The sequence below is a fragment of the Phocoena phocoena genome, chromosome 6, assembly GCF_963924675.1.
Source record: "Phocoena phocoena chromosome 6, mPhoPho1.1, whole genome shotgun sequence".
Lineage (NCBI taxonomy): Eukaryota > Metazoa > Chordata > Mammalia > Artiodactyla > Phocoenidae > Phocoena > Phocoena phocoena.
The window spans coordinates 7,227,812-7,251,013 of NC_089224.1; the positions used below are offsets into that span (position 1 = coordinate 7,227,812).

The window sequence follows — 23,202 nt, forward strand, 5'->3', positions numbered from 1 at the left end:
TGGCAGTCTGTATATCTTCTTTGGAGAAATGTGTATTTATGTCTTCTGCTCATTTTTGGATTGGGTTGTTTGTCTTTTTGATATTGAGCTGCATGAGCTGCCTGTATATTTTGGAGATTAATCCTTTGTCAGTTGCTTCATTTGCAAATATTTTCTCCCATCCTGAGTGTTGTCTTTTCATCTTGTTTATGGTTTCCTTTGCTATGCAAAAGCTTTTAAGTTTCATGAGGTCCCATTTGTTTATTTTTGGTTTTATTTCCACTTCTCTAGGAGGTGGGTCAAAAAGGATCTTGCTGTGATTTATGTCATAGAGTGTGCTGCCTATGTTTTCCTCTAAGAGTTTTATAATGTCTGGCCTTACATTTAGGTCCTAGATATATTTTAGTTCATAATATTAGCTAAGAACTTAGGCATTCTCTCTGTCTTCATGCTATGAGGCACTGTTCAAAGTACACCCATTTTATTGTTAACCTGCCTCAGGTTCTACTATCTACAGCTTAAGTTTATTCCTGAGAGACTGATCTAATTTTGGTGAAAGATAAAGTCAAATTTCTAGACCTGTAGAACTAAGGATAAAACCTCAAAAGGCAGTACGTTTGCCGAACTAAAAAGCATCTAGCGGCCTGTCAACCTTCCCTGGGAATACTCCTGTGTTTCAGGAGACGTAATAGAGTTAGTGTAGAGAACGAGATACCAAGAATATAATGATGAATGATCTGTTCCAAGTTATTTGACACGGATACTTAATCAATGTCTACATGTAGTTACTTGAATACAATATTGTTATTAGGTTTGTTGTCCTACTCTTACTTTCCAAACTAACGTTTTCCTTAAACATGTTAGACTACAATCAAAATACAGGACATGAATAAAGCTCTTGGTTGTCAAGACTCAACTCTGTTTTATTTTATCTTTTTGTAATTAATACTCTCAGACCAAAGGAAAGAGAACAAATAATTATAGATCCATAGACTTTCAATAAAAAGAAGATTACAGGTAAAATAAACATCAGGTAGCTGTCAGTGAACAACAGGATATTTCAATCATTCAAGCCAGGTGTCTATTCATTTAAGAACGCATATTCATTTACACATAGAAAGACTGCAGATAATCTACAGGAGCGTATCTCAGAATGTGTTCCCTGGAATGTTACTTTATACTCCCCCCACCCTGCCCACCTGCCAAAAAGACACAATGTCAAATAAACCTGCATAATACGGCATACAATACCCTCCCCTTGAGCCAACTAATCACAACCTATCATGGTCAAATTTATTAGACTTGGGAAATCCTTTGACTATGTCCATTATCCTGTGGAATAATTATTACAAAGAATACATTTGGGAAATGTGTAAATTCTGATGATATCAGGGTTTTGTATCTCCAGGAACAAAAGTTGTTTTTCATCATTGTTTCTATGCTATGAAGTAATGGCAATGAACATTTTGCTGCAGTATACTGGAGCCAAAAGTAAGATTTAATATATGAGATATTGTAAAATCTGAGTATAAACACCTGAGTTCTTTTCTATAATGGAGAACTCCTCCAAATTTCCTGTTTATATTTTAGCTGGTCCAACAACAAAAAGAAGATGATATCTCAAAAATAGTTTGTGCATACATTTCCATCTAAAACATATGCTTAGGTCAAATTTAAAATGTTTCTTCTAATAGATTCTATTCCAGATCAATCTAATAGAATGCATACGATTGTATGCATGTGGGTCTTTCTACATGAACAAGGAAAAATGTGCTTACATAGTTTTAAAAAAGACTTCTTTTACCTGACCCCAATGAGGACATAATTTAAAAAAAATATAAACATATTTATAGAAATATGAATAAATAAACCTATAATATAAAGTTAAACCACATTCACTACCAATTTCAGAAACTCTAGTTTTAAAAATAACTATGTCAAGAAAAAGTTTAATACTAAATGGAGCACAGGGAATATAGCTTACTGGTTGATAAGTAAAATTACTTTATTATAATACTGCTGTGGAATAAAATCACACACGTAACTTGTACATGCAGGGGAAATACAGCCTAATGTAAACAGATGGTTTTTAGCACATTCCTTTACTAGAATGTGGTCACCTGCCACAAAGTACACAAGCTCATGCATAAGATCAAGACTTTACATACAGCTGAGATCACAACATCATGCATATAACAGCAGCGTGCTAGACAATCGTACCACAAACTGTGCGGAAGTTCTCCCCCACCCCATAAGCCACTGCCAGCAGCTGCTGTGGAGTTTGGTTACCCATATCCGTGACATGAACGATGTCCTTTGGAGAATCTCGTTCCCTGTGGCTGTAAGTATTCTTATTTTTATAATATTTTAATGATGCTTGCTATCAAAATGTTAAGTACATAACTAGAAATTATGGAAAAGTAGACTTGTTACAATACTGAACAATTATATACATCTTATCTCAGGTACTTAAAATAAACACCACTTACATTTAAACATATCATCAAAAATAATTTACTTCTCAGGCTTAAATGAACCCAAATAACACATCTGATGACAGTGTTCCAGTGAAGGGGGAAAAAAAATCAACCTCCATAAAGTATTTCCTGACTGCTAGCACTAAAAAATCATGGCAAGAGTCATTCTAAGACCTGGCTAAAGTATGACTCATTGTAGGTAAGTTCTATATAAAAACATCTATTAGGATAATCTTTCAATTATATTTTGGTTGGATAAACAACCAAATTGATATTGATTATTTATTAGTCAATGAAAGCAAGTGTGGAATAGTTATCAAAATACTTCTCATTTCCCTGCACCTACAAGTGTACTTCAATGTCCTTCCATGCCTATTTATCTCCTAAGTATATTCTGGTAAAGAGAGAATTCTATTTTGTTATTAGGCGACAGCTGCTTGCTGAGTTACTGATGTTCATAAAAGCATAGAAGCAGAATTCTGGAACCAAAAGTCACTTTGAATGGTTCAGTTCCATGCCGCCTGGCAGCAGTATGTGCCCCCTTCAAAACAGTAAATTCAATACTTCTGGAATGCTCCAGGATATCCTTGAATCAGGCCAGGGAGTAAAGAAAAAAATACAGCCAACTCTCAATAACAATGGTAGGTAGGATGGATAAGTAAAAATCTGAAGATCTAAAAATCTTATTTTAATTAGTAAATTGAATCCCCTCTTTAAGTAAATATTTGACTGAAAAATTTTAATATTTTTTTGCCAGATAAAAAGAGGACTTTAATTTTGCCTCTTTTCTCTGCCCCCACCCCCGCCCAAACACTCTAGAGGAGGTGAAGAACTCTATAGTCTGATATATGTAGCTGCAAAGATGGAAACATATTTTGACATCTAGCTTTTCCAATTTAGATATTTAAAACTACCCATATCATATTCTAGTATATAAGGGCCTATCTACAGTTTCATCTTTGCATAATAAGGATGCTTTATAACTTGTTTAAAAATTAGTACTCCTTTAGCAAGGAATGACTACTTACCATAATCAACATGAGCAGTCACAGCCAACTTGTCTGACTTGGACAAGCCATAACTCAGTACTTACCAAGTTACACTTTCCTTAGAATGTAACATTTGCAAGTGATATGAAGTGAAGATGACAGTTTTACTCAACATTGGTGTTAATTCATGACTGGAGCCAGTAGGCCTTGATAAACTGGGCATAAGACAGGGCCTGTAATAGCTGCCTTTCCTGATTCCTGTGTATCTGGAGTAAATCACTGTACTACTCTGACCCAGTTCTTCTCCAGTAATCATCATTCAATTACCTCAAGATACTGATGCGAAATACTTCTTATTATAACGCTAGTCATATAACTGTTTCAATTAGCAACATCCATATTATATTGGTTTCAAATGTGTAATTTGAACTTTAACTTCTTATAAATCATTCTACTTTCATTAAAAGTATCAGTCTTCTATTCACTGAAAGTAAAAACTGGTGAAAGAGAACAAATATAACATATTTGTTGCGTATAACATGTTTGCTTTATAACATATATACTTTGTTGTATTTGGGCTAAGACTTAACTGATGATGTATATGTATTAGTAAACCTTTGTAGCAGTGTTATATTTTTATTCATGTACAAGAAAAATTTAACAGAGAAGTCATATATAATAAGCAAAAGTCAATTTAATTTCAAAATGTCATTTGTATTATTATGTGCATATTTATAAGATCAGTAGTTCTTTAATATGAATTAATATTAATTAAAGAATATTAATATTAAGGTAACTAGGGAGTCCTTAATACCTCTACAACAAATGAAGAACGTTGGTTTTTGAAAATTAAATAAATTAACATAACTGCCAGATAAATTTTTCCATAGAAAATGATCCACCCATAAGTATTAGTTCTGAGTGTTACATAATTTCTATTAGATTTCTAAGAGTGAGTCTAGTAGATACTTAAACGTTTCTGAAACTCTGAATCTTTCCAGAATATATTAAAATAAGAACAGGGGTAAAGGGGAATCAGAGAAAGAATTGTCTTCACATTTTGATCACTCATATGTTATGTTAAGAAATAATTAAATAATTAATTAATTTCAAACAGTTCTTTTTGCTTCTCCCACTCTCCCTGCTCTCTATTCGTGTTTGCTTATTGTCTTAAGAAAAAAGAATTAAAGAATTAATGCAAAATTATTCAGTTTTATAACAGAATCTATAAGTTGTTTCTATGCCATCATGTATTAGATTGTTAAAGGCATTATTTAAAGACATTTTGATGTGTCACAAACTAGAAAAATGTCCTTTGTGATTATCTCTGATAAAAATAGCATTGTTAGTAAATGGAAATGATGAAACAAAGAAAATGCTGCAGATAAAGTCTGATGAACATATTTTGTGCTCTCAACTTATAATGTAGTAGTATCTCAACCAAGTCCAGTGGCGGGCTGCATATATGTCATGGAAGCTGCCATACAAAGTGAGCAGTAGCAAGATTAGAACATGACATGGTAAGGTAAAAAGAAATGACTAAGTCACATAGCAATAACTTCAAATACCGGGCTTTGCAATGATTGAAAAGTCATGTTCAGTGACTTGTAATTTACTTGCAAGTTTATTATGTTGGAAAGCTGCAGCAAGACAACAATAAAGTTCGCAACTGTTACAAATATTCAAATTCTTCACTTACCTCATCTGGGTTGGCATTAAAGGTGAGGCTGCCTTCATCCAGCTGCATGTACAATTTTCTAAAAGAAAATCCTAGAGGTGGGTTCTTATTGTATATGGAACAGTGACCCCAAGTGGATTTACACAACCTGTAAGTAAGATAAAAGCAGACGAGAAAACATGACTATATTGAATTTTTCTAAGTTAAATATGTATATATATGATAAAACAGTGATATGAAATAACATAAAATTGGATTTTACAGCTCTAAAGTATAAAATGTTTACTTTTATACTTGTTTTATTTGTTTACCAGAGTAAGATAGACAAATGTCTTCAATTTAGCAATTTTGACAGCACTTAATAAATGTGAGTTACAAAGATTAGTAATATTTGTGAGTCCTACTGAAGTTAAACATAAATAATGATGATAATGATGATAGCCAACATTTACCAAGTGCTTACTCAATGCCAGGCACTATTTAAAGCATTTTAATAGTATTAACTTGCTCAGTCTTTACAACAAGCCCATGATTTGGTGCTGCAGATAAAGAAACAGACACCATAAAAAAGTTGCCCAGGGAAACACAGCTTGATCTGAATCCAAGGAGCTTACTCCTGAGTTTGCAAACAGGCTCCAGACGCGCAGGCTCAGCGGCCATGGCTCACGGGCCCAGCCGCTCCAAGGCATGTAGGATCTTCCCGGACCGGGGCACGAACCCGCGTCCCCTGCATCAGCAGGCGGACTCTCAACCACTGCGCCACCAGGGAAGCCCCTGAGTTTGCAATCTTAACCAAGAGTTTAAATAGAATTAAGCAAGTATGTGCTCTATTGTGAAATATAACCGAATTGGTGGAAGGAGGAAGGTTGCTGGGCAGAGGGAGAAATTGTAATGCTATAACTTCAATACTTAAATGAAAAGTTGCAACATTAAGTTTAGCAGTTTTTAAGATACTGCTTCAAAACGCTGGTTCTTTACTATCACAGCTATATATGATTGTTTACAAAATCTGTAATACTTAAAATGCTAATGGTTCATACCTCAAAACACACTGTTTCTACACATTGGTATACCTGTTTCCAACTCTGTTTGAGGCATTAGCTACTGGTTGTTATTTGAAAGCTAACGTTTCATCTTATTACAATGCCTGGAAATTCTGGATGTATTCATCCAGAAAGTGAACCATAGTTTCACTTTCTGATATTCATCATTGATTTTTGGCTCAAACTTCCTTCTTTTCTCACACACACAGCTTACAAGAAAACAAAAAAGTTACCGTCTCAGCCTGTAACATCAAAATTTCTGAGGATAGTGGGTAAAATACCTAATTTTGTATGGGAATATCTTCTTAATAGTTAATTTATATCCTTGCATTATTTTTACCAACCAAATGAAATCACTGATTTCGTAACAATGAGTTTAGTAACTTGTTAGAAAATTATCAATATTTTAGCAGTCTCTTTAATCTAGTCCCATAGCTTTTGATTTTATTACTAAGCTACATGAAAGCAACAGAACCTCTCAACATCCAAATTAAAAAAACAAAAAACTAAGCTAGCCTTTAATTTATCACTAAGAAAAAAAAAATCCAAGCATCAGATATATAGGCATAATTATGTGGTAAACACTAAAGGAAACATTTCTTTTAAAAATGAACAATCCAAATTTAAATCCCAAATGAAAACCACATTCTGATTGAGTTCATATAAGCATAGAAATAAACTCTTCTACAAAGTTCAAATATAGGATCATAAATTAAGTTTGATGGGAATACTAAAGTGTAGAAAAGAGGTTATAAATAAAAGTGAGCCAGTTTTAAAGTACTTTGTTTTTTAAGAAGATGTTGGGGGTAGGAGTTTATTAATTAATTAATTTATTTTTGTTGTGTTGGGTCTTTGTTTCTGTGCGAGGGCTTTCTCTAGTTGTGGTGAGTGGGGGTCACTCGTCATCGCGGTGTGCGGGCCTCTCACTATCGTGGCCTCTCTCGCTGCGGAGGACAGGCTCCAGATGCGCAGGCTCAGTAGTTGTGGCTCACGGGCCTAGTTGCTCCGCGGCATGTGGGATCCTCCCAGACCAGGGCTCGAACCTGTGTCCCCTGCATTAGCAGGCAGGTTCTCAACCACTGCACCACCAGGGAAGCCCTAAAGTACTTTCCTTTCCTCTTACACTGAACAATTAAAACTTAATAACTATACTTTAAATATTACTAATAGAATTTCCTCTCACTTCCACAGTAACTTCATTATGACAAGACAAGGGAAGAATAACAAGATGATATTGATGATTTTTAGCTATTTGAAGGTTGAGAAATGAACTACATAATTAATACTATAATTCTGTAGCATCGGGAAGCCTGAGTTAAAAATGTCATTGTTGGTAATACATTTTTACTAAAGTTTGGCTATTTAGATAATTGATTCTCTCCATAGATTTTCATTGAAAAATGGTTTTAAAGTCTCAAAAAACTTGTTTTTAGACATGTTTTACTCCGTTCAGAAGTTTCATTTTAAAATAATGAGACTTAAGTAAACTTTGGTAAAGAATGCTAGAAAACCCAAGATTCAATGATTCTTTCATTTTCATGACTCATGTATACAATCTGTTAAGGAGTAACTTAGGTTCCATAGATTCTATTGCACCAAAAGTTCTTAGATTTATAGCTTAAATTTAACCTGGTAAAAGAGCTGCTGAAATTTCTACAGTCTACTTTCACTTCAGCAAGTAGATTCTCTCTCTGCTTTCCAATACTTGCCTAATTCATTGAACAAATAGTGGTTAGAAAATATAAAAAGTAGATGAAATATTCACCAGTTAAAGTTTATGCTAACAAGCAGCACCAACCCCCCCCAAAAAAACAAACAAACAAACAAACACAAAAAACCCACAACCTGTAGGCAAGATTCTACTTAGAGCTTATCTGGATCCAACATGGTGGGCTGAACTTACCCTTGCCAGAGAAGTTCATCATTGGCCAGGTCCTGCCAAACACAGGAAGCTAAGCAGAGGTCAGTTGCATTCAGGTAGGACAAGATGGTAAAGCTTAGCTCGGGAGGCAACATTTCCAAATTAATGAATCCTTCCTGTTCTTTCGATTTCCTTGTCTTCAAAAGATGATATATATCAATGCCCCCTTGGACTTGTTTGCGATGACTGGTGTTAGAAATGCTGCTGGCAGCCATCCTCCTGCCCTGCTCTCTGCTGAGGTAGCCTTGCTCACTGTAGCCTTCCTGCTGTAGCTGCTGGTTTCTGGCCACTCTCCACAGCCCCTGACCCATCTGCAAGCCTGGGAGAAAGCCAGAATGGAGTAAGAAGGCGACATTACAAAAGTAATCCACCTCTCCCTGCGGTACAACAAGTCTACATGAAGCATTCATTTATCAGAATGAACATTGCTCATTAAAGCGTATTAAATGGAGTAGGAAATTACAAATAGTTGGAACATAGTAAGTATGAAACTTGGATGGAGAACTATTTAGTTTGATTATCACCTTTATCTCAGTTTGCTAACCACTTTTAAAGTCCACAGGTGACATAATCATTTTTCACAAGGTAAGATTTAAAAGTTACTGATGTCTTAAAGACTCTTACAAATTATAATTATGTGGACTTATGGGCCAGTATTAAATACAACTCTGATCAGAGCACAGGACTTCACTTAAAAGGCCTGTACACCCTGCTTTTTATCACAACCCAGGCTAAGCTAAGCTAGGCCCTTTTAACCAAATTCCCAGATGCATAACAGCTGTGAAACAGGCTTTTCATTTAATTCTTGCCAGTCTGCTCTTAAGTTGTAGGCTGTAATAAAATGTAACATAGGCCCTGAAGTCTAATTCAGAAACCTTATAAATTAGACACGTAGGACTCCATGATAAAAAGCTCAGTAATGACTATTTGGTTCTGTTGCTGCTTTAAATACAAATCATAATTTAGACTAATTTTCCAGTTCTTCTCCAGGAGCCCTATGGACTCCTCAGAGGTACCTGGGAAAAGGCAGGAGAAGGGATGGGAGTGCTCTAGCCTCTTCTCTCTCCACTTGACCTCCAACCAAAGTAGCTCTACATTTATCTCTTACAAATATCAGACTTCCTCATATACAAATATTTAGAAGACTATTGGCCTAGACTTTCTATTTCACTTGGTTTTGCAAATAAGTAACTTTTCCTGGGCAAATAAATTCACTGAGAAAAATGAAATCAGGAAGAGCTTTTAACTAACACAAATAATTATTTTCATGATCTCTTTTACAAACAAAATATTCTTGTTTTAAAAGCCCAAGTTGATTACTGGGACGTGCGTGTTTTAAAAATTTGGAGGAAGAAATGGATTTTTGTTCAAAATCATTAAACTAAATTTCATAGCGTGACCTAACCTTAAAATATGGTTTTGTTTTAATTGGCTGCTTACAATAAGGAGTAATAATCAAACAATAAAAAAGCAACCCCTCCCCAAGCCCACTGGTGACCAGAAATTCTGAAAATTATTAGGAATAATTTGAATACTGAGTAGAATTTCAAAGAATGTCACCGAGTATTTTTTCAGTATTTAAAAGGGCATGTATATTTATTGAATTATTGTCTGTTAGTTGGATAATGGCCACTGTAACAGGCTACTTGTTGATTAAAACAGAAAAAACAGTCCAGGATAATTTTTCTCTCTTTGTCCTTACTGTGAACTGCTTGGAAATCCACAAGCTTAAGCTATAAAGAGATGCGGGAGGGAGGATACAGAGAGAAGGAACATATTAATAATTTTTAAATGTGGGGAAATTTGTTTTTGCAAAGAAACCACAAAAGGTAGTAACTTTTCCTCCCTATGACACATACTACCATAACGGTAGCAGTTCCTGAAGTAGTGGTTAAGCTATTAATAATTAAATTCTTATTTTCTATTAGAATGATTGAAATCCCAAACTGACAACACCAAATGCTGGCAAGGATGTGTGAATTCAAAATGGTACAGTCACTTTGGAAGACAGTTTGACAGTTTCTTACAAAAATAAACATACTTTTACCATATGGTCCAGCATTTATGCTCCTTGGCATCTACCCAAATAAGTTGGGAACTCATGTCCACACAAAAGCCTGCACACAAACCTGCAGCTTTAGTCATAATTACCAAAACTTATAAGCAATCAAGTTGTCCTTCAGCAGGTGAATGGATAATTTACTGTGGTACACCCAGACAATGGAATGTTTAGTGCTAGAAAGAAGTAAGCTATCAAGCCATGAAAAGATATGGAAGAAACTTAAGTGCATATTACTAAGTGAAAGCAGCCGATCTGAAAATGCTATGTCATATGTGATTCCAATTATAAGACATCCTAGAAAAGGCAAAACTACAGACAGTAAATTAACACAGAAAAAAATACAGAATATCAACAAAAATTTGTAAGGAGCTATAAGTTTCCTTAATGTTTAAATATGCTATGTCATGTTACAACGTAAGTACAACTTAATTTTGACACAAAAGACTCATAAACATTTAAAAATTTTTATCATAGCCACTTCTCTGTTTATCTTAGCAAGAAAATATCTAGAAATTGAATTGATTGCTAAGCTCACCCAGTGTATCTGTCATCATTTTAGATAATTATATTTATTCTTCTCTTTTGCATTTGCAGCACTAAAGGTAAATAATCAAACGTGGTGACTGATGTCTGAAGTCTCAAGATTTAAGGCATTTAGTATCAATTTTGTATGTACTTTCCCTACAACATCTTTCTAGTGACATATGGTTAGGCAGCTGTTATTACTCTCAGGGATGTTGCTAGGGGACACAGAATCAGGGTGATTTCCCTAGGCTCTGGACTTTAATGGGGATCACTTAAATAGAGCACTGGATAAAGTGATTCGGAGAACATCCAGCAGGTAGAAAAGAGGTTAAGCCAACAGCCGGTTCTTAGGATTAAAAAAAGTTGATGGGGAGGGTGGAGGTTTGAGGCTCATCTACACGTGCTTCAGACAAAGAAAACTGCATTTTCTATTCTTCTACTGCTAAATAAATATTCTTCTATTGCAAATTACCCTTGCAGGATGTCTTTTTCCCTTTAAAGCAGCTCTTGATATGGAGCACGAACACAGTATGATAAATCACTTGAGAAGGATTACTATCATATATTTATCCTTCGGAGAAAGGAAAGGGTGTCGACAGTGTTCCACCCCACTCCCAGTCTTCCTTAGGGTAATAGTGGTGTGGAATGTGGACAGAACTGTCAGAAAAGTGATAAAACTCTCAAAAAGACAGGAGATCCACTACAGAAGCTGCGAAGCAAGTCACGGAGGGAGCATGGTGCTGTGGACTCTGAAGTTGAACAGACTTGAGTTCAAATCCTGACTTCACTGATGAGCACTTACAGGACCTTGGGGAATCTACTCGACTAGTCTAAGCTTTGGTTTCCTCATATTTAAGGTGATAATTTGCATATAATATAGGGGTAATACATATAGCTCAGAGGGCTGTTGTATTAAACATTACATATAAAGTGCACTTACAGCTAATAATAAAATGTTAGCTCATTTGTTTTGACAAAACCATATTTTCAGAGTGAAAATGATGAGCATTTCAGTAAAACTTATTGAATGATACTTCAATTATCACATAAAAAAAAGAAATCCATGAGTGAGTCTACACTGATGATCACTAAATATTACATGAAGAAAGGAAAGCTCTTCCTTATAGTAAAATTCTGAATAATGAGTTAGAAAAATCATCATTTAACTACCATCATAGAAAAACTAATTCTTAAGGCAAGAATTATCAGTGGGTGCTGAATCTGGAATTTGATAAAGAATGGAAGATTTACAGAGTCTCAAATATATTACTCATTAATCACAAAAAGAAATTAAGAAATCAGACAATATTTAACCAAGTGTTCAAACTTAACATTTACCAATAAGAGACAAACGGACATATATGCCTCTCTGGACATGATACCCTGAGAAGGATAGGACATATATGCCTCTCTGGACGTGATACCCTGAGAAGGATATAACAATTATACAGTACTCTGGCCAAAAATGTATAACCTTTATCTAATCATGAGGAGTATCAGAGAAACCCAAGAGTCTATAAATAATCTTTTTTTCCTTCAAAATTGCCAATGCTGTGAAGATAAAGAAAGGAATCGTTCCAGATTAAAGGACACTGAAAAACATGACATCTAAATGCAGTGTGTGGACTGGATCTTAGCATGAAAAAAAAGTGCTAGAAAGGACATTATTGGGATAACTGAAAAACTAGACATATGGGCTGTAGATTGGATAAAAATACTTATATGAATGTCAACTCTTCTGAATTTGATAACTGTACAGCGGTTTTGTCAGAGTATATTCTTGTTCTTTAGGAAAAAAACTGAATTATTAAGGCATAATGTATAAGACAGTCTCAGATGGTTCAGAAAAACAAACATCTGTCTCTATACAGAAAGAATGTTAACGCAATGTTGCAAAATGTTTAAAATTGGTGAATCTGGGTAAAAGGTACACACCAGTTATTTTTATTAATCGTACAACCTTTCTGTAAACAGAAATCTCCTGGTTGAGGAATCCAAGCATGTGAAATTTGAAAATAACTGAGTTTGATGTGCACTAAGTATAAGAATTACTGCCCTAAGAGCTTAGCGTCATACAGACTGAAAACCATCACGGAGATAAATGCTCAGCATGAGAGTTTAAGAGTAGTAGAGACCCCTGTCAAGGCAAACATCAAAATAGTAAGAATTATTCTTGCCAGTTGTGGTAGAAAATTTTCTTTTAAAGGCTGAAGAAGTATTTTTAAAGACAGTAGGGGAAAAAAATACCCCTTTAACTTTGCGTGTGCAGATTTCAGGCTTGGAATTCCTGGCTGCGTTCCCTCCTTTCATACATAATATTATGTGCACAACATTTTTAACATAATATTTAATAATATAAATATTAAACCATAATATTGTTTTTGTACTATAAACCACAATTTATTTAGTACTTACTCTATGCCAAGCATTGTGGAAGTTTTAATACATTTTCTCATTTTTGTCCTCAAAACAACCTTCATAGGTAGATATTATTCTAATTTTACAGCTGAAGAAATAGTGACTCAGAGAGGTTAAGCAACTTTGCCCAAGATCTCAGAGCTGGCAAATGGAAAACTCAGGATTCCATCTCAGGTCTATCTGAGTCCAAAGGTTAGCCCTAACCACCAAACCTTATGCCCAGAACTGGCAAAGACGATCCACCATCTGCTTCTTCATCACTAGCTCTCATCTCTTCTCCCTCTGTCACTGCTTATCACCTCCATGCTGCTCCCAGCTGCAGCCTCTCTTTAGGCTACTGTTCTTGTGGAAAGCACATACACTTTGACGTGAAAAAAGATCTGGTTCAGACTCCCACACAGAATCTGTTTAGCTTATAGTCTGTGGTACTCATTTTCCTCACTAGATAAACAGTGAATAAGTCTTATCCCATGGAACTTAAAGGGGTTAAGAGAACCTAAGCCATAGGGAATTTATCATAACAGGTAGTTTTGTAGTCACCACTCAGTCCCCTTTAAATGATAACTCTTATTTATTTTGGTTCTCCCATTTCAGAGTACACCTGGTTATTCTGGACCTAATGATCTGAGTAGTTATAATCCTGGTTCCAAATTCCATTAATTGAGGATCTGTGAATTCGGAGATGCCATTTACCTTCGCTAGGAGAAAAAAATAACAACTAGTAAATATATAAAGTTAGAAGAAACTAACTTTGCTTAGGCTGACAGCCTTAGCTTGGCAAATAAGGTCAAGTATTTAGTTATCAGTCAGTGATAACAGAGATACCTTTTGGCATTTAAGTACTACCATCATCTTTAATCACTATAGACATGTTTCTAGAAATGAAAACTTTAAGACTTCATGGGAAGATTCAACATATCAGGAGTCCTTATGGCGGTATCACAAAATAAATCGATTAATAAGAAAGTTCTACTCTAGATCTTTATGACATCTTCACATCCCAGGAACTTGAATTATAAAGAGCTTTATGGATAGAGTGTCAATTTCTTGGATCTTTGAAATCAATGTTACAACTGTTGAGATCTATATTTTTAAAGCATATTTCTTGATTATAAAATACGAATTAGGGGCTTCCCTGGTGACGCAGTGGTTAAGAATCTGCCTGCCAATGCAGGGGACACGGGTTCGATCCCTGGTCTGGGAAGATCCCACATGCCGCGGAGCAACGAAGCCTGTGCGCCACAACTACTGAGACTGCGCTCTAGAGCCCGCAAGCCGCAACTACTGAGCCTGCATGCCACAACTACTGAAGCCCACGCGCCTAGAGCCCATGCTCCGCAACAAGAGAAGCCACCACAATGAGAAGCCTGTGCACCACAACGAAGAGTAGCCCCCACTGGTCACAACTAGAGAAAGCCCACGCACAGCAACAAAGACCCAATGCAGTCAAAGATAAATAATAAATTTAAAAAAATAAAATAAAATACGAATTACTCAAACATATGTTCCTTAAGATGACAATAATTTTGGAACTCACCTATCATACTGTGCTTTATTATTGTTTACTAAAAGAAATAAAAATTTAAAAATATATACAGGTAGTCCTTGCCTTGTACAGTACCAAGCTAAATACTGGCTGACAGTTCCATGGGACTGTGCACAGCAAGGCCACAGTTCTAACACTCACGCATTTCAGTTTACATGGTACTGTGCAGAGTAAGAACTGCCTGTAAGTACTAAGATGGGGGACTAATTCAACACAATAGGCTACATGGAAAAATCCAATACCAAACACAGTGCCTTAGACCTACAAAGCACTCAGTAAATATTTGTTGACTGCAAGAATGGATGAATGGTAAACAATAAGAAAAACTGAATTAGATGAACCTCGACCTAAATATCACATCTTTCAAAAAGTCATCAGAATGGATCATAGACTTAAATGTAAAGCATAAAAGAATAAAACTTTTAGAAAAATAAAGAGAAGGAAATCTTAGGGATCTATGTCTAGGCAAAGAGAGTTCATCAAAAGTACAATCCATAAAAGTAAAAGTTGATAAAGTCGACCTCATCAATATTAAAACTTTTGCTCTTTGATAGCCCATGTGAAGACAAAAACACAAGCTACAGGCTGAGAGAAAATATTTCCAAACCACATATCTGACAAAGGACTAGTAGCGAGAATATATAAACAATTTTCAAACTCAAAAGCAAAAAATCAAACAATTCAATTAAAAAATGAACATAATATTTACAATAGCCAGGACATGGAAGCAACCTAAATGCCCATCAACAGATGAATGGATAAAGATGTGGCACATATATACAATGGAATATTACTCAGCCATAAAAAGAAACGAAATTGAGTTATTTGTAGTGAGGTGGATGGACCTAGAGTCTGTCATACAGAGTAACGTAAGTCAGAAAGAGAAAAACAAATACCCTATGCTAACACATAATACATGGAATCTAAAAAAAAACCTAGGGAAAGGGCAGGAATAAAGATGCAGACATAGAGAATGGACTTGAGGACACGGATAAGGGGAAGGGTAAGCTGGGACGAAGTGAGAGAGTAGCATTGACATATATACACTACCAAACGTAAGGTAGATAGCTAGTGGGAAGCACCTGCGTAGCACAGGGAGATCAGCTCTGTGCTTTGTGTCCACCTAGAGGGGTGGGATAGGGAGGGAGGGAGGGAGACGCAAGAGGGAAGAGATATGCGGATATATGTATATGTATAACTGATTCACTTTGCTATACAGCAGAAACTAACATACCATTGTAAAGCAATTATACTCCAATAATGATGTTAAAAAAGAAAAATTGAACATAAGACATGAACAGATATTTCACCAAAGAGGACATACAAATGGTACACAATCACATGATAGACGTTCAGCATCATTACCCAGGAGGGAGGTGGGTGTAGTTATAAAAGGGCAGCACCAGGGATCCCGGTGGTGTTTGAACTGTTCAGTGTCTTGACTGTGGTGCTGGATATGTGAATCTGTGCAGAATCTCATACACACAGATACACATTTGAGCAAAAATAAACTGGGGAATTCTGAATAAGATAGGTGCAATGTATTAATGTCAATATCCTGGTTGTGATAGTATATAATGGTTATGCAATATGTCACTGCCTAGGGAAACTAGGCAAAGTGTACAAGAGATCTCTTGGTATATTTCTTGCAACTGCATGTGTATCTACAATTAACCGGAAAAAAAAAAGGACAGAGTATTGTACACTTAAAATGGGTGAATTTTACGGTAAATGATACCATAATATAGTTTTTCAAAGAACTAGAGACTCTAATAAACACTCTGAAGAAGGTGACCAAGGACACAGCAAGCCTAGTGTCTGTGACAAATAGTAACTATTTTAGATTTAAGGATACCCAACTAATTATTAAAAATCTATGACCTATGAATCACCTCTGACTTCGTGGAATGTACTGTATAGATTAAAAGAAGACAGAATCAAGGAATACGAATACTTAAGGATACAGATCTATAATAATGTTTTGACTATTTACCTAGGAAGTATCAATAATGGAGTAACAGTATAAATGCAAAAGGACTGATGTGTGCCTGTTACTTGGTCTAATAAAAAAAAACCCAGCATAAATGCAAAATACATTAAAGAAAATTGGTTTAACTACTCATTAAAAATCAAAGTACATAAACTAATGTGATTTAATTTGGATTGCTTCAATTCCAATTTTATAATATTTCTGATTTGTGGGAATAATGATCCAATTTGGTAAAAATATTTTAAAAATCAGTAAGTTGTTTAATCTCCTTACTACTTAGATATCCTTGTTTCTATGAAAATAACAGCGACAATAATAATAGTACTTTTTTTACACATTGACCGGATAATTTAGAAGTCTGTATTTCTTAATCTAAGTATTTAGGCCTTTTGGTTTTTAAAATTAATATCTAGCTTTATTATGCTGAGACTAGAGAATGTGGGCTCTATGATGTGTGCTTGAGAGAAATGTATAGGTTTTCTTGACACTGCTACTTTGGAGAGTGAATTTAAAGTTGGAGTTCCAGTTATGCCATATGCTGTATGACCTTAGATATTTCAAACGAGGTTTCTGATCTTCGGTTACCTACAAAATAGGGGAAATCACTCCTATCTATTTTACAGGACTGCTATAAGCCTTAACTGAGATAACATATATAAAAGCATCTTTTAATTGGCAAAGCAGTATGTACGCCCTGACTCATTTCCTTTTTTCTAATGCAAAAATCTGAGAAACAGCTATATTTTTCTGACATATTTTGGATGCACTTTTCTCATTTTTTAAAAAAGAAATACAGTGGTAGTCTAAACAAATCTGTTGTAACATAGCACAAAGGCACTTCCACTTAGGACGCAGCATAGATTAGATTAATTACCAAGAACTCTATCAAGTTAATTATTAACGTTTATGAGAACAATACTTTTCTGTTATTGTAATGTCTTGTTCTCTTTTCAAAAGAGTAGAGTATTTCCACAAAAGAATGATAGAGATTACTTTATTAATACCTGTTGGTATATCTAATATAAAATTATCTTTAAAATATATTAAACAGCTTTAATCAAAACATCCCTATGTAACAAGTTAAACATCAAATAAAGTACTATTCTAAAAGAACACACTGTACCACTGCTTTTAGCAATTTTATGGCACTAAGCATTCAAATAGCACATGCTGTGGAAACAAATATATGTAATAAAGAATGGATTATGCACCATTTAGATGGATGGATGACACGCAGTGGAAGATGGGAAGAACACAAAGCAGCCTGGAGGTCTCAGGAAAGCATTCTGCTTTAAACACTTTTGTCTGAAGCAAACGAGATTCCATAAAGTCTCTTCCTGAGCAAGCAGTGTTAAATCACGGGTTTAACATGAATGAGCTACTTTATGAGTGACATGAATGAGCTACTTTAAACACTCATTATAAATGGTTAGTTTTTTTCAATATTTCTTAAGTGTCTAAATAGTGGGGTTTACAAATAAGAAATTTCCTATCTCAGATAAAGATCTAAAATGTGTACCAAAAGAATTATCTCTAACATGCAAATTCTATTGCCTTAAAGATGAGGAAATTCACTCATTTATATCTTCTTAGAGATTTTCAATTTTTTTCCAATGAGAAAGTAACAACTAGATTTTTGGTTACTTTAGGTTTTAAAAATCTTTTTAAGTGTTATCATGTGATATTACTCAAAGGCATAAGAACATGGGAGATTCTATGAGAAAATATTTTATACATATATAACCAAATTGGCAGCCCAACATTTACTTCTCTACTTCCAAAAGAGCAGACCACCAAAGTAGTTTAGAACAGACTGAGTAGAGGGGAAAAAAAGAAAAGAAAAAAACCTGATAACCAATCACACTTCTAACACTGAAAGGCAACAACTGTAGAGAAATGAAGGAAGGGTAAGTCCACAAGGAGGCCTTTTTCAGGAGAAAAGGGAAATAGCTAAGTACTAAGAGGTCACAGGGTACATTAAAAACATAAAAAAACAAAACAAAACAAAAAAAACCAGTCATTAAATTTAAAGATCTGGTCCTGCAAGAGCAGTTTTTGCTACTAAAAAGCATACCATTGTAGGTTTTTATTTTAATTCGAAAAAGATTTACAATATTACTTTGTTTTCTGAAGGTTTTTTCCTGTTCTTTGATTCTGTAATGAGTGTTACCAAATGGTATTTAAACAAATGTAAACATTAAGATGTCATTTAAAATGTAACCAAAAAGCAGAGAATTGGGGGCTTATTTAATTTCACTTATTTCTTCAGCTTCTTTTGCAAGAGATGTTCCACTGTCTGTTTTAACTTTCAAATAAAATAAATTTATTGAATTTCTCACTGGCATTATTTTTAATTACACTGATTCTTTAACTGCACTCTTTACTCAACCCAACTGCAATCAGCAGTGGTCATGGCAGCACATCCCAACCTACCTCCTCATGGCACACCACACTCCATGCCCACTGACTGCAAAGCCATTCCTATGAGAGTTGGGGAATTAAAAAACAAAACGATGTGTTTATTAATGCCACTGAACTGTACACTTAAAAATGGTTAAGATGGGGCTTCCCTGGTGGCGCAGTGGTTGAGAGTCCGCCTGCCGATGCAGGGGACACGGGTTCGTGCCCTAGTCCGGGAAGATCCCACATGCCGCGGAGCGGCTGGGCCCCTTCGCAAAGGGAGAGGCCAGAACAGTGAGAGGCCCACGTACTGCAAAAAATTAAAAAAAAAAGCTAAGATGGTAAATTTTATGTTATGTATATTTCACCATAATAAAAAAAATGGGAAAACAAAACAAAAACTGTAATTCTCACTGAATTGCTTTTACACAAATAAGACAAGGTATTAACATAAAATAAATATTGACAGGAGCCAATAGGAAAGTCAGAAGTGAGATGAGAAAACATCTAACAATGAAAACAGACTGACACAAAACATGAGCTTGATTCAGGCTCCTTCAACTAGTTGTGAGTAGAGGGCACAATACTCAAAGCCTCACTTTCCTCACCGGTAAAAAGCGGGTTTTGAACTTGATGATCCCTAAGTTCTCTTTTTGCTATAAAATTCTATGATCCTATAAAAATGAGAAAATCCTAAAAAATTAAAATAAAAGGAAGAGGTGATGGAGATGGACGTATGTGTGCCTGTGTATGTGTATTTAGCACCTGTCCTTTCCATCTCTTTCCCCCCATGTCCATGACTTCTACAAATCACTGCTCAGGATGAGCAGATAGGGGCTCTCCAAGCATGGCTCACTTGCTAAAATCTTGTTCCTTCTTTCAAATAGCTTATGAAATCCCCTGCAATCTGCTCTTGCAGAATACACAAACTGCTGATCACAGAGCTAAATTCCCAAACAGCCTAAACTTGAAAGCAAATATCTTTTCTCATCTCTATCTACATCACAAAAGCACTTGCCCTAAATAGAATATAAACTCATTCAAGTTTCACTGGAGAATCTATGTCAATAAATGTCAGTAAAACAAAACCACGAGAAAAAAATAAAGAAATGGAGAACATAAATTTCTAGAAGTGGATGTATTTCATTAAAGTTGTTTTAAAATAGTAAGTAAAATAATTCAATGGAAATGCAACGTGAGTTAATGTATAATTCATAGACTTCATGTTAATGATTTTGACACATTATCATAGGTCAGCCAATGGATTAGCCTCAGTTTCCAAATCTGAATCAAAATGTAGGAAAAAAAGAGAGTTGTATCAATACATAGCAGTTGGTTAAGTAATGAATGATAAAATCATAAATTTGAATGACTAATTTCAATGCTTTGTGATCAAAGAAAAGGTAATTTCTTGGTAATTCATGTTTTTGTATCGTGAAATAAGGAAAATAACTATCTTTTAATTTATGCAATTCTAAGCACAATAAACACACAAAACATTCCCTATTAAACTGATAATAAGTGTAATAAATTACAAGACATGGTTCAGCTTATCTAGTTATTACCATAAGATATTTTGTGAATGAAGTATTTCAACTGTGTTATTTTAGCAAGCACCTGTTTAAAATCTGGCAGACATCTAAGGGGCCAAAACTAAATTTAGCAGACATCTAAGGACCCAAAACTACACTAATTAATTGGTTGTAACCTACTATAAATCAACTATGTTAACCTGATAGGGAGTACCTATTTAAAAGCCAAATCTACAATTTGAGGATTGACACAGTCGGGCTGGCGTTAAGCACCTGAGGTATAAAAGATGACAACATCTTTCAAACCTGGAAGAAGCATAGGCAATTTTACAGTGGGTCAAGGCCAAAACAGTGTCACAATAAACCCGGAAGCCCGTACCTTTCATTTCCAATAAGCTCATTTGGTTCACTGACAAAAGCTGTGCTGGTGATATGCGCCCAGGTAATGCTGAAAGAAGGTGGTACCTGACATCTAATAATGCTTAAAAACAAACACACAAACACATTTCTGTTCTCAGACAGACCTCTCCCACCCGTGTGCTCTCATACCAACATACAGACTGCCACATTCTTTCTACACTAGAAAGGTTTACCTCTAGCCTTTCCTAACTTCTTTCCACCTTTAAAGCTATCTTTGCTCATGTTTATTTTGAAACCATTTCAACCATATAAAATGGCAATGGGTAAGGAATACACAGTCTCCAGTTGTGATATGCTCTGTTCACGTACACCTTAAAAACACAAACTTTCCTCTCACACATGTCATTCCTCAAGCAAAGCCTTCCAAGAAAAATAATAAGCCTCTCTTCAGGCATTTAGCAGAAAAAAAAAAGACAACCCCCCCCCAGGAAAAAAAAAACAACTTTCCAAGAAATAAAATCCATGTATAAGTTTGTCTATTTCATTACAATCAGGCCTATTTTTGCTCAGTTATTTCTATCTATTAACTCCTAAAAGTTATTAGCCAGGGTGTCTGTGTTAGGTCGCCTCTAAATGGCTCCCATAGGCCCTTGCGTCTTGGGACTCACGCCCTTGTGTAATCCTCTCCACAGTGACTGAGTTGGATTTATTGACTCCTATCAACAGAATATGGCAGTAGTGATGGGATGCCACTTCTGAGATTAGCTTACAGAAGACTAGAGAGAGTCTTGGGTGCTCTCTCTTGGATTGCTCACTTGAGCGAAAGTCAGCTGCCATACTGTATACAGTATCTCAGACAAACTGTCAAGTTAACTGGATAAAAATGGCGAGTTTCCTACTCAACGCGAAAAGAGAATAAAATTTATTCTTAATTCTGATATCTGCTCAAGTTTGTGAACCATTTTCGTAGGGGGTAAAAATTCTCCCTACCCCAGAAATATGGTCACCAGCTGCAACATTAAAAAAATATATGTAAAGCTGAAATGGAAAACATAAATTAGCTTCACTTTGCAATAATAAAGGTCATAATCTATTGATATGGAAATACCTGGGATCCTTGAAAATAAAGACTCCACTTGTTAAAAGAAGTAGATTCAATTATTAAATTACTAAATACATACAGAACCTAAAAATAAAACAAAACCCTTAAACGACTGAGGATTGGGATCCATTTGTGATTTCACCCAATTTTAATAATAAAGTGAGCACCCACCATATAAGAAACTAGAACCTAGTCACAGAGAAACAAGCAAGAGACAAGTTAAGAATCTGCCGAGTTTATAACCAAAGTTTAACGGCTGAAGCAACTGGCAATCCATCGTGACCTTAACTGGATATGTTTGCATTCACGTTACTGTAAAAAGTATGTTAAGAGCCAAAAACTCTGCCTATGCACCAAAAACACATTCTACTTGGAAAGCAACACCTGGGCTAGAAGAGCGTAACCTCTGCTGTTTCCCGGCTTTATTTCAGAGTGAAGCCGGGTCCTACCTGGGGTCCCAAGCTGACCTAGGGGTCCCCAGTGACCCAGGAACACAAGGAGCACACCTACTCCCGCCTCCTGACACGGATTCCTCGTTTTAATTAGCCAACACCGCTGTCACTCAAGGTGCTTCGCACAGCCATTGGCTCCAAAGTCTCGCTGGTTGGCAAGTTTCTGCCAACTGGAGCACCGATGGTCATCATTTCCGAGAAGAAAAGTAGGGGTGTACAGGGAAGAGAGGCAAGAACTCTGAAATATCTAGGAGGACACCCTTACCTGAGCGACCTGCGATTCCCCACCGCCGCCGCGACGAATCGGCCTCTGGGCGGGGGCTTTCAGCCAAAAAGAAAATGGTTCAGCCGGGAAGGGGTGCCCAGGCCATGGAGAAGCCGGTTCAAACTTTATTTGTTCACGCTGGTGGAGGTGAGGTCGGGGAGAATCCCAGAAACAGCACCTGATCCCTCCGAACTCAGCGTGCCCCAGGCTGCAGCAGCCTGAGCGGCCGACTCTCCGAGTTTTGACGTTTCCTATTGTTGCCGGAAGTGACGTCCGTATTCGGGGGCGCTTCAAGAAGAAGTATTTTTATCCCCTCGATCTACGATTCGCCACAGAGTCCCGGTCTCTCACTTCGCAGTCCGAGCCCCTGTGAGCCTCAGAACCGGGCAGACTTCGAATCTGCACCTTGGGATCGGACTGGACGTAGAAAAGACTCTCGGCACGGTCAGTCTTTCCAGGGCTC

The 23,202-nt window shown here is 36.0% G+C and overlaps 1 protein-coding gene across 1 annotated transcript in view; it reads right to left on the reverse strand.

Moving 5' to 3' along the window:
• The window catches only part of FBXO8 (F-box protein 8), a 38,880-nt gene extending 15,888 nt beyond the window's left edge, over window positions 1-22,992 (reverse strand). The window contains exons 1-3 of the mRNA XM_065879156.1: window positions 22,740-22,992; window positions 8,070-8,406; window positions 5,145-5,271 (exon numbers count right to left, since the gene is read on the reverse strand). Of these exons, the coding sequence (XP_065735228.1) occupies window positions 5,145-5,271; window positions 8,070-8,398 (456 nt within the window). The 5' untranslated portion in view covers window positions 8,399-8,406; window positions 22,740-22,992. The remainder of the gene's footprint in view (window positions 1-5,144; window positions 5,272-8,069; window positions 8,407-22,739) is intronic.
• Between the last annotated feature and the right edge of the window lie 210 nt (window positions 22,993-23,202).